This window comes from Ovis canadensis, chromosome 5 (assembly GCF_042477335.2).
Source record: "Ovis canadensis isolate MfBH-ARS-UI-01 breed Bighorn chromosome 5, ARS-UI_OviCan_v2, whole genome shotgun sequence".
In the NCBI taxonomy this organism is placed as follows: Eukaryota; Metazoa; Chordata; class Mammalia; order Artiodactyla; family Bovidae; genus Ovis; species Ovis canadensis.
Window position 1 is genome coordinate 19,366,840 of NC_091249.1, and position 9,721 is coordinate 19,376,560.

The 9,721-nt window shown below is 54.9% G+C and overlaps 2 protein-coding genes across 7 annotated transcripts in view; one reads left to right on the forward strand and one right to left on the reverse strand.

The window, feature by feature from the left end:
- Nucleotides 1-3,663, forward strand: part of LRRC25 (leucine rich repeat containing 25) — a 28,335-nt gene extending 24,672 nt beyond the window's left edge. For 3 of the 6 annotated variants that reach the window (XM_069590364.1, XM_069590365.1, XM_069590362.1), the window contains 2 exons: nucleotides 363-1,153; nucleotides 3,242-3,663. In XM_069590364.1, coding sequence (XP_069446465.1) covers nucleotides 372-1,153; nucleotides 3,242-3,380 — 921 coding nt within the window. In that variant the 5' untranslated portion in view covers nucleotides 363-371 and the 3' untranslated portion in view covers nucleotides 3,381-3,663. Of the gene's footprint in view, nucleotides 1-349; nucleotides 1,154-3,241 lie in introns of all 6 variants that reach the window. The other 3 variants (XM_069590367.1, XM_069590366.1, XM_069590363.1) reach the window with 1 other exon arrangement.
- Nucleotides 3,664-5,092: 1,429 nt separating this feature from the next.
- Nucleotides 5,093-8,806, reverse strand: GDF15 (growth differentiation factor 15). The gene is made up of 2 exons (XM_069590361.1): nucleotides 8,407-8,806; nucleotides 5,093-7,353 (listed from the first exon to the last, which is right to left on the reverse strand). Exons 1-2 carry the CDS (start codon nucleotides 8,687-8,689, stop codon nucleotides 6,710-6,712), a joined length of 927 nt encoding a protein of 308 aa, XP_069446462.1. The 5' UTR covers nucleotides 8,690-8,806; the 3' UTR covers nucleotides 5,093-6,709.
- Between the last annotated feature and the right edge of the window lie 915 nt (nucleotides 8,807-9,721).

Genomic DNA, 9,721 nt, shown 5'->3' on the forward strand with positions numbered 1-9,721 from the left:
CATTTGCATATAGTCCTGTCTCGCCGGCTAGCTCTCCCGAAATATTTGGGGAAATTGGGCAACCTAGCCCGAAGGGGCACATCTGAGAGAAAGGGAAGGGGCTGACTGGGCCAAGTCTCCTCATTGCCTTTCAAGCCCCTGAGGCATCAGGGTTAGGTACCCATTCCCCAGAAGGGGAGACTGAGGCCAGAGCCAATCAAAGAGGAGCAACCAGTGAAAGGCTGCTGTTTTAACACTTCAGAAGTGGCCTGAGCTATAAAAATATATACATCTATCTATCTATCTATCTATATACAAGTGGCAAGGGGGAGGGTGAGCCACAAGCTGAGGTCGGGGGCTTGGATTCCAGTGTCTCTGCCTAGGTTGCCTGAATGGGGGGTGCCCTGACGTGGGCGCTGTTGTTGCCACTGCTGCTGCACCAGGCAGGCAGCCAGACGTCGTCATGCAGCGTGTTCTCAGGGGACGTGGACTGGACCACGGAATACTCTGACACTTGCCTCAACTTCAGCGGCCAAATCCTGAGCCAGCTACCTCAGAACCAGTCTCTGCGGGCCAGATTCCTGCAGCTCCTCGACCTGTCTGCGAACGGCCTTCAACGGCTCCCAGGGTCCTTCTTCAGTGACCTGGAGCGGCTGCAGCTACTGATTGTGACCAACAACTCCTTGGACTTCGTGGACAGGGCGCTGGCCAAACGCTGTGACCTCGACCTGCAGGCTGACTGCAGCTGTGTCCTATTAGACTGGCACAGAGACCGGCAGGACAACTGCTCTGGCCCAGAGCTTCCAAAGTGCCTAGATGTGCCCACTGGTGCCTGGCACAACCTCTCTGTCTTCTTGGATGTGAGCTGCCCCTCTGGCCTGACCAAGACAACCATTGGCGCACTGGCGGCCAGCGGAAGCCTGCTCCTTGTGCTTGCCATTGCCGGCCCGGTGCTGGCCTGGAGACTCTGTAGACATCGGATGGGCCAGAACCTGAGCAAAACGTGGGCTGCTCAGGATGGCTCCAGGTCTGGTTCAGGCTGGCAGTCAAGGTACGGTAGCCAAGGCCGCAGGCCTAAGCCCCCAGCCAACACCCCGCCCAGATCTTCCACCCCTGACTACGAGAACATGTTCGTGGGCCCACCGGCTGCCAGACACCAGTGGGATGAACACAGGTGAGTGACCCACACACGTGTGTCTGTGAGTCTCTGGAGCTGGATGGCCAGGGTCCAACTCCTGGCTCTGCCTCTTATAGGCTGCGTGATCTTGGGCAAGTAGTTTCCCCTCTCTGGGCCTCAGTTTCTTCCTAGATAAAATGGGATTAATAACAGCCCTCCGCCTCACAGAGCTGGGTTAAGTGAGTTCCTGTGCAGAAGACACGCATCCCCATGCATGACCTGCAAACCCAGTTTCTGGCTGACAAGGATGCGGAGGGAGGAGGCAGCTGTTCAAGGTGGTGGGGGCTCTGTGGTCAGCAGCCTAGGCTTAGATCTCGTGTGACCCCAGGCTGCCTTTGAACCTCTGTTTCTGTCTCTGTAAAATGAGACCACATCCCCATCTCTCCCCGACACATAGGAGATGCCAAGAAAGCCATCTGTGTCTCTCGACCCCCACAAAGCCCTGCCCCCCAAATGGGCTAGGCTTAGACAGATGGGTCTGTTTCCAGGTTGGGTGAGAGAGGGGGTTTCTAGGGGGCAGGCACAAGGAGGAACAAAGGCCCGGAGGTGGGAGAGAACAGAGACTGCTGTGAATGTGTTTTGAGAAGGCAAGACTTCAGGGCTGGGGTTGGAGGGGGCTGAGAGGACCCAAGCAGGAAGGGAAGAGGGCTGGGCAACTGGGCTGAGCAGCAGAATCCAAAAGATGGGGAGGCCTGTGGGAAGTTATTGATGAGAAATGAGAGCATATGCAAAGCACACACAAATACGGCCCAAAAGCAGAAGTGGTCTGCGGTGGGGAGTAGATGGCACCAGACTTCCTAAGGCAGTGTGTGTTCTGATGCCTGCTCTGCTTTGCTGTCCCCAAGATCTCAGGGCCAGGCTCCTCTAAAAACATTGTTTACAAGAGAATGTGTCAATCTCATCCTGCACTTCACAGTGGCAGAAATAGAGTTTCTGGAAATTCCCTGGCGGCCCAGTGGTTAGGACTCTGTGCTTTCACTGCTGAGGGTGCAGGTTCAATTCCTGGTCCAGGAACTAAGATTCCACAAGCTAGGCGGCACAGCCAAAAAAAAAAAAGAAAGAAAGAAATGAAGGTTCTGGGAGGCAGGAGAATGACTTCCTCAAGGTTAGAAGCAGAGACTAGAACAAACCCTGACTTCCATCCCCATATAACCATTTATGTATTTTGGAGTAATTTATACTAAAGTATACATGACTGATAGACACCACTTAGTCAATAGGGCCTTTGTTCCAGGAGGAGCCAGGGGTGGGTTTAGGATGTTCTGGAGGCAGGAAAGTTCTTCTCTGGGGTCTTGCCCACCATAGCAAGACATTCCTAGAAGCTACCATCCCCTCTGATCCATTGAATGGGTGGGGAAACTGAGGCTCAGAGATTTTTGTATCGAGGCCCAAAGTCAGTTGCTTCAGGAGACCTGGGGGAAAATTTCCCATCTGAAGGGGCACTGATTCAGCTCCAGGCACCAGAGCTTCCAGTTTTTCAAGAGGAAACCCAAAACTAAATTTGAATATAAAAAAAGGGCAACTATCTCAGCTTTAAGGAAGGAAAAAAAAAAAAAAAACCCTGCCATGACTCAAGGTCCTTGGACCACAGCATTGCAATGCTGAAGGCACAGAATCTTCCCCAAGTCACTGCCCCCTTCTTGCTTTCCTCACAGAAAGTTGGGCCAGGCTGGGAGACTGCTGCCCCGTTCCCCACTCCTCTCATATGTAATTTCTCCAGGGGATCTTCCCAACCCAGGGATCAAACCCGGGTCTCCCGCATTGCAGGCAGACGCTTTAACCTCTGAGCCACCAGGTCTCCCGCATTGCAGGCAGACGCTTAACCTCTGAGCCACCAGGTCTCCCGCATTGCAGGCAGACGCTTAACCTCTGAGCCACCAGGTCTCCCGCATCGCAGGCAGACGCTTAACCTCTGAGCCACCAGGTCTCCCGCATTGCAGGCAGACGCTTTAACCTCTGAGCCACCAGGGAAGCCCCATATGTAATTAGGAGTGGACTCAACCACCATGAACTACTTTGCCTCTAAAAGCTGATGTGCCTGCTCCCTGAGTCCTGCCTGAACTCCCATCTGTCTTTTCCCCATAGGTCTCCCCCTTCAGAGGGCGGCGACTTCTACATGAGCTATGAGAGCCTCCAGCACGAGTCCCAGCCTGTCTACTGCAACCTGCAGTCGCTGGGCCAGGTCCCATTGGATGACGAGGAGTATGTGGTCCCCGGGCGCTGAGCAACATCTTCACCATCTCAGACTCCAGCCTGAGACTTCAGGTGACGGGGCATTCTGGCTCCTCCCTGGCTTCAGTCCTCCCGTCTGAGAAATGGCACCAGGGGAGGGTCATCCTTGAGGCTCCAGAGCGGCTCTGGAGCCCCATCCCTAGCCCATTCTGCCCCCCCAGGCCACTGGGCTGCCAGAAGGGGAGGAGAGACCCCAACGTGGATGGGGGTGGGAGAGTCAATGTGTGAACTCTGTTGGCATTCCCTGTCAGTGCGCAAATAAATTCTTCAGGACAGACGAGGCTGCTGGTGAGTGGGCTCCTCAGGGTGCAGATTTCTTGAGCTCCCAAGACAAGAACTCTGAGACTCCTCAATTGCTCCCAACCCCCCAGTCTCTCCCCTCTGTCCCTCTCAGGCCCCTTTCTAGATGCCTGGTATCGTCTTGGCCCCCAAGGCAGCCCACACCAGACTCAGAAGGGTCTTTCTAACTCAACAATAGGACTGTGCTCCTCCCCTGCTCACACGCCCTCTGTGGCTCCCCAGTGCCCCCAGAGTCTCCGCCTGGTGGTTGAGACCTGCATGGACCCAGCCCTGTCCAACTCACCACGCACTCCCATTTCTCTGCCCTTCTGATCTGGGCCTCCTCTCGCATCAAGCTCACTTCCCTCCTGCAGCTTTCATTTCCTTACGCATGCCATCTGTCTGCCCAGACTGCCATCCCCTTCCACATCTTCTCACTCTTAAGCATCTGTATGCAGGTGTAGAACTCTGGCCTGGGCAACACGGGTCCAGTTCCTGACCCCGTCGTGAAACCTCTGGGTGTCAGTTCCCCCACGTGTAAAACAGGGTGATTAGAACTGGTCTCTAAGGTTGTTTTAGCTCTAATGTGTTGCTGCTGCTGCTGCTGCTGTTGCTGCTGCTGTTGTCACTTCAGTCGTGTCTGACTCTGTTGCAACCCCATAGACGGCAGCCCACCAGGCTCCCCCGTCCCTGGGATTCTCCAGGCAAGAACACTGGAGTGGGGTGCCATCGCCTTCTCCTCTAATGTGTTGAGACACCTTAACTCATCCTTCCGGGTCTAGGTGCAGCACCAGTGCCACTCCAAGAAGCTGGTTCTTCCTCAGGTAGAGTTCATTGCTGCCCAGCTCATGCCTCAGCTGGATTTTCTGTCAGCTGCCCCCAGCCTGGCTTCTGTCAAGCCCTCAGACTACGGGAGACAGAGCTTGACAGCCCCAGTCCTGGGAGGTCAAGCCTGGATCAGAGGGAAAGTGAGAGCCAGGATCCCCAGAGAGAGATGAATGAAGGCATTTTTAAAAGGCTGTATGTAAGAGGGGAATCTGGAGTGGGTTTCGAAGGATGCATAGATGTTTGAGAAGTAGAAAGGACAAGGCATGCTGGGCAAGGGGACCAGCTTGCAGGTGTGAAAAGACACATGGGCAGTGGCGTCCAGCAAAGGCAACACTTGGTGTTTGGGGAAAGACTCAGCATAGCATCTGCTGCCTCTGGGTCATCCTGACATGGCGTCTTATTGAATCGCACCACCTGGGAGTGACCCGAAGTGGGAGGGGCGACCTATGAGGGTCTTCGGCTTCCTTGCACCCCTGCATCCGGTGCTACGTGGCTCAAGCCCCCACTCCTGCCCCCAATCACCTGTCTCCCTCTGTTCACTGATGCATTGCCTGGGTTGACTCCTTGGCACAGTCCTTCCTGCGAATCAGGTGCTCCCCTGTGACTGCTCTCTTACTCATCTGTCTTGTATTCATTTGTCTCCTGCACTTGACTGAGCTGGAACAGAGTGGTTTTTGCCTACCTTGTCACTTCCTCCCCTCAGGGCACAGCCAAGGCCTGGCACAAAGTGGGTACTCATTAAATACATTCAGGGGCACCTAGTCATTCCAATCTGCCTCTGGGTGGGGGGCTTCACAGGGGTCACACTGCACTCACTGCTGGAGCTGGAACTGTCTCCTCCAGATCCCTGTTCCAGTTCCTCAGGGTGAACAGGCAAGTGAGGAGGGGGCTGGACTTGGCACATCTCAGCAATTCCACGATCCCAAGTAGAAAAGGATATAACCTGGGAGATGTGACGTGCATGAAAATGTTCTTCACGCCTTTTTTCTCCATACTCTTTTTTTTTTTTTGACACTGGTATGAGGCATGAGCCATGCTCAGCTCCCTGACCAGGGGTCGAACCCATGTCCCCTGCAGTAAAAGCATGGAATCTTAACCACTGGACCACCAGGGAAGTCCCTCCACGCATGCTCTTTTTACATGAAAGGATAGATGCACCGTTAACATGAAGGGAGGTGCCACAAACAGCAGAGGGACGGGGACTCCTCTAGGTCAGTGCACTTGGTGGCAGATGGACGTGTCTCTGGGCTGCCCAGGTTTGGAAAGGGGACCCCCATGGGGGGAGAGACTGCAGGATGGTGATCAAGACGGGGCCAGATACCTACAGAGACTGGACTACCAAGAGATGAGAAGACAAGGAGGGAGACTTAAGACCCAGAAGGGTCTCAGAAACAGAAGCAGAGGAGCAGGGAGGGAAACACAGAAGCAGCGAGAGGGATGTCCTGACAGTGAAAAGAAAGGGTCAGTCACTCAGCCGTGTCCGAGTCTTTGCCACCCCATGAAATGTATAGCCAACCAGGCTCCTCTGTCTTTGTCTGCAGGCAAGAATAGTGGAGTGTTGAGAGTGTTGACAGAAAACAAAATTTTATAAAGCAGTTATCCTTCAATTAAAAGATAAATAAAATTTTAAAAACAAATAAAATCACACACAAAGAATACTGGAGTGGGTAGCTATTCACTTCTCCAGATCTTCCTGACCCAGGGATCAAACCCCCCCCCCCCACCTCCTGAATTGCAAACAGATTCTTTACCGTCTGAACCACCAGGGACTCCCACACGAGCATCACGCAGTTTCCTGGCATCCCCAAAGAACGTCCTGCCACCCATCCCCTGGCCTGTTTCAATCATCCCATATCAGATCCCCTGGGGGAACTGAGGCCAACGGGGCTAGGGGTGCGGGTGGGCTCTTCCCAAGGTCAATGACTCCAGCCTGGACACCACAGAAGGCTGGTCAGACAGCTTCACGTTTATTACCAGGGTTTTTCATAAACACACACCCTGTCAGACCACCCCTCCCCAGCCCCCTAGTTCCCAGGCAGACAACCCCAATAAATTAATAATAAATAGAAATATAAATACATAGGTTTAGGGGGGAGGGAGCAGACAGCAACGGTTATGAACAGGGTATTTCAGGTTCCAGGAGCCCACTAGACAGGCAAGGACAACCGAAGCCTTTCCAGTGCGTCCATGCCAGAAATGAAGGACCAGGGCCGCTCACACGCAGTGACAGTCCTTGGCCACGAGGTCGTCAAAGGGCGTGAGTGACACGCGGCCGTCGCTGTCTTGGTGCATGAGCACCACCGGCTCGTAGCTGGCAGGCACGCAGCACGGCGCCGGCGCAGCATCAGGGTTCAGGCCATGCAAGCGCGCCTGCATCTGCGCGTGCGTGTTAGCGGACCGGAAGTGGCTCGGGCACGCGCCGATGCACATGCGCACATCCAGCTCCCGCGGCGCCAGCACCCAGTCGGCCCAGCCCAGGTCCTCAAGCGACGCGCGCAGGCTCTGCAAGTGACAGCAGCGCCCCTCCCCGAGCGGGCAGCCGTCCCGAGTGTGAGCATGCGTGTGACGTCGCCCCCTGGTGGCGCTTGGCCGCCAGTGCAGCTCAAGCTGGGGTGGTGAAGAAGGCAACGCCTCCTGCAACTGGTCCGGTCTTGCTAACAGTCGCAGGCGTATTGAGGGACCCCGGGAGCCTCCGAGTGTGAGCTGTCGCCGTAGTGGCCGCGTCACATCCCACGAGCTCCACGCCTTCGGGGACAGCCGGAGAAGGGCCCGATGCAGGCGGGAGGCTGAAGGGAGTCCCTCAGTTAAGTTGACCCGGGGGATGCGCAGGTGCAGGTGGCCGCCTGGCCCAAGTCGCACTATGGAAAAGAGGAAAGAAAGCTAGTCACTCACAGGCCTACTGTGTGCTGAGCGCGGGGTGGTGGTGGTGGTGGTGGTGTGTGTGCCATTTCCTCCAACACCCCAAGCTGGATCCTTCCTCAGGGCCTTTGCACAGGCCACTTTGTCTACCGGCCACATTCTTCCCCTGAATCTCAGCGTGGCTGGTAACATACCACTCCAGCCTGACTGAAATTGGCATCGATCGATTTCATTTGGCTGTCTATCATTTGCCTCCCCCAAATGAGAATCACAGCAGGGACTTCTGACTCCTTGGTCACCACTGTGCCTGGCACACAGTAGATGCTTAGTTAGTACCCGCGGGAATGAATGTATATCTGAGCTTTAGAGAGTCTGCGATTCCAACGCTGTCTCTGCCTCCTTCTTTCTGCTGGAGTCCCACAGCACAAGTGGGATTAAGGTGGGATAAGAGCTCTCACTTCTGACTTGACTCCTCCCAGTTCCTAACGCAGCCCAGATCTTGCGCTTGCTCCGCCTGCTGGAGGCTCGGTGGAGAGCGTGAATATACTCCACTCCCTCGCTAAGACACCAGTCACATGCACCTTTAGCGGAGTCTTGGCGCGCGATTGCATCAGATTCGGAACCAGCCCAAGGAGGTTTAGCGCATCTCAGCGCACCGCTCAGTCCTCCCCCCTTCCCTTCCTTCCGCGGGACACCTGGATCTTTCCCCCGGGAAATCCCCCGTACAAACAGCCCTTTCCTTATATCCAAGGGCAGGGACCACACCCCCTAGCCCGACCTTGTCTCCGGGTTCTCCTGGGTTCTTTGAGTCTTCAGTGGAGTCGCTGGATTCTCTGGCCTTAGTTTCCCCATGCGACCCCGGGAGGTGTTGTAACATCTCAGATTGGCTAAGCCTCGCCTGGTCCCGCTGCACGTCTGGTCTTTTGCTCCCCCAAGGGGCAACTTTCTTGCCTGGTTCACCGATGGGGAAACTGAGGCTCGGCGGTAGGTCTAAGAACCACCAGTTAGATGACTGGAGCTGCCCAGGGTGGGGTCTCCGAGATTTTACTCACGTTTTGGAGTGACTACACGGACTTGAGGAGGGGGCATGAGGTCCGGGTTCGAGTCTTCCCAGGTCTGGTTCGCTCGAAGCCGTGTCAGCAGATCTTTGTAGCGTTTCCGCAACTCCCGGAATCTGGAGATGTCCAGGCTGGAGTGCACGTTTGAGGGTCCCTGGAAAGTCTGGAGGTGCTCCTGGGTCAGAGACAGGGCACCTGCCGACCGCAGCCAGGAGAACATGAGCAGCATCAGCAACATCAGAGAGCGATGTGGCGCTGCCGGTCGCTGACCAGGCATAGCTATGTTAGTTAAGTTCTAAACTAGGACTGACCGGTCGCTGCTGGACCAGCCTTTATATTCCCTGGACTTTGTCCGCCCCCGCCTGCCTGGTCCCGCCTGCCGTGGGTGCAGAGTAAACACTCCACGGACCAAAACTGGGCGGGGTCTTCCGCTGCTTTTCAGAAGGCGGTGCTTTTGATGGGGCCGGGTTGGGGGTGGTGGTGGTGTTGCTCCTAGGTATGCTGGGGAACCCCCCTCAAGAGCCCTCTGAGCCTCAGTATTCTCTACTGTGAAATGGGGTCATCATCCCACCTGGACTGGTGGGAAGAATAATTTTCTCAAAAAAGATTTATTATTTACTATGTGCTAAACCCCATAGCAGGGATTTAAGAGGTGGCTTTCTTCTCTGATGAGATTCCCCCTCTCCCCCTGCTCAAGTCAAAGGCTGAAGATAGTGAAAAACAAAGAAAAAAGAGGAAAAAAGGGCCAGAAATAGCCAGAAAGTGCAAACTGGGGTAAAACATTCCTATCCATCACACCTCTATTCCTTCACCTGGAAAATAGAGATTGAGACTTTCACTTGAGAGAAGGTCAAACAAGGTGTAAAGGACAGGGCCAGGCACAGAACAGGTGCTTGATAAACTGGGTGTTTTTGCAGTTACTCATCCTCAGCTGGGGAACTCCTATCCATTCCTCAAAACCCTACTCAAAAAGCCCCTCCTCCAGCAAGTCTTCTCTGACATCACTTTTCCAAGCTCAGCAGGGTACTTCCAACCCCATCCCTTCCTCCAGCCCAGCCCTGACCTCACAGTTCTGAGAGTGCGTGTACTTGGCCCTGTCTGGTTCAAACTGGCAGCTTCTTGAAGGCTTGGACAGGGACAATGGATCCAGGCCCTGATCCTTTGGCTGGGCCTGAAGAGGAGATGGCAGGGAATTAGGGTGGTGAGGCTTAGGGCAGGGAGGGCTGGTGTTGAGTCTAGCCTCTAGATAATGGAGGGGCAGCAGGTACTCCCCTTCCTCCTGGGGCACCCAGACCTTGTTCTACTGCTT

Bases quoted from the DNA above. Each gene is read 5' to 3' on its own strand.
- GDF15 (XM_069590361.1), bottom strand. From the start codon at position 8,689: ATGCCTGGTCAGCGACCGGCAGCGCCACATCGCTCTCTGATGTTGCTG. The intron at 7,354-8,406 runs GTGAGTAAAATC...TCTTTTCCATAG, and splicing joins CCGTGTAGTCACTCCAAAAC to TGCGACTTGGGCCAGGCGGC.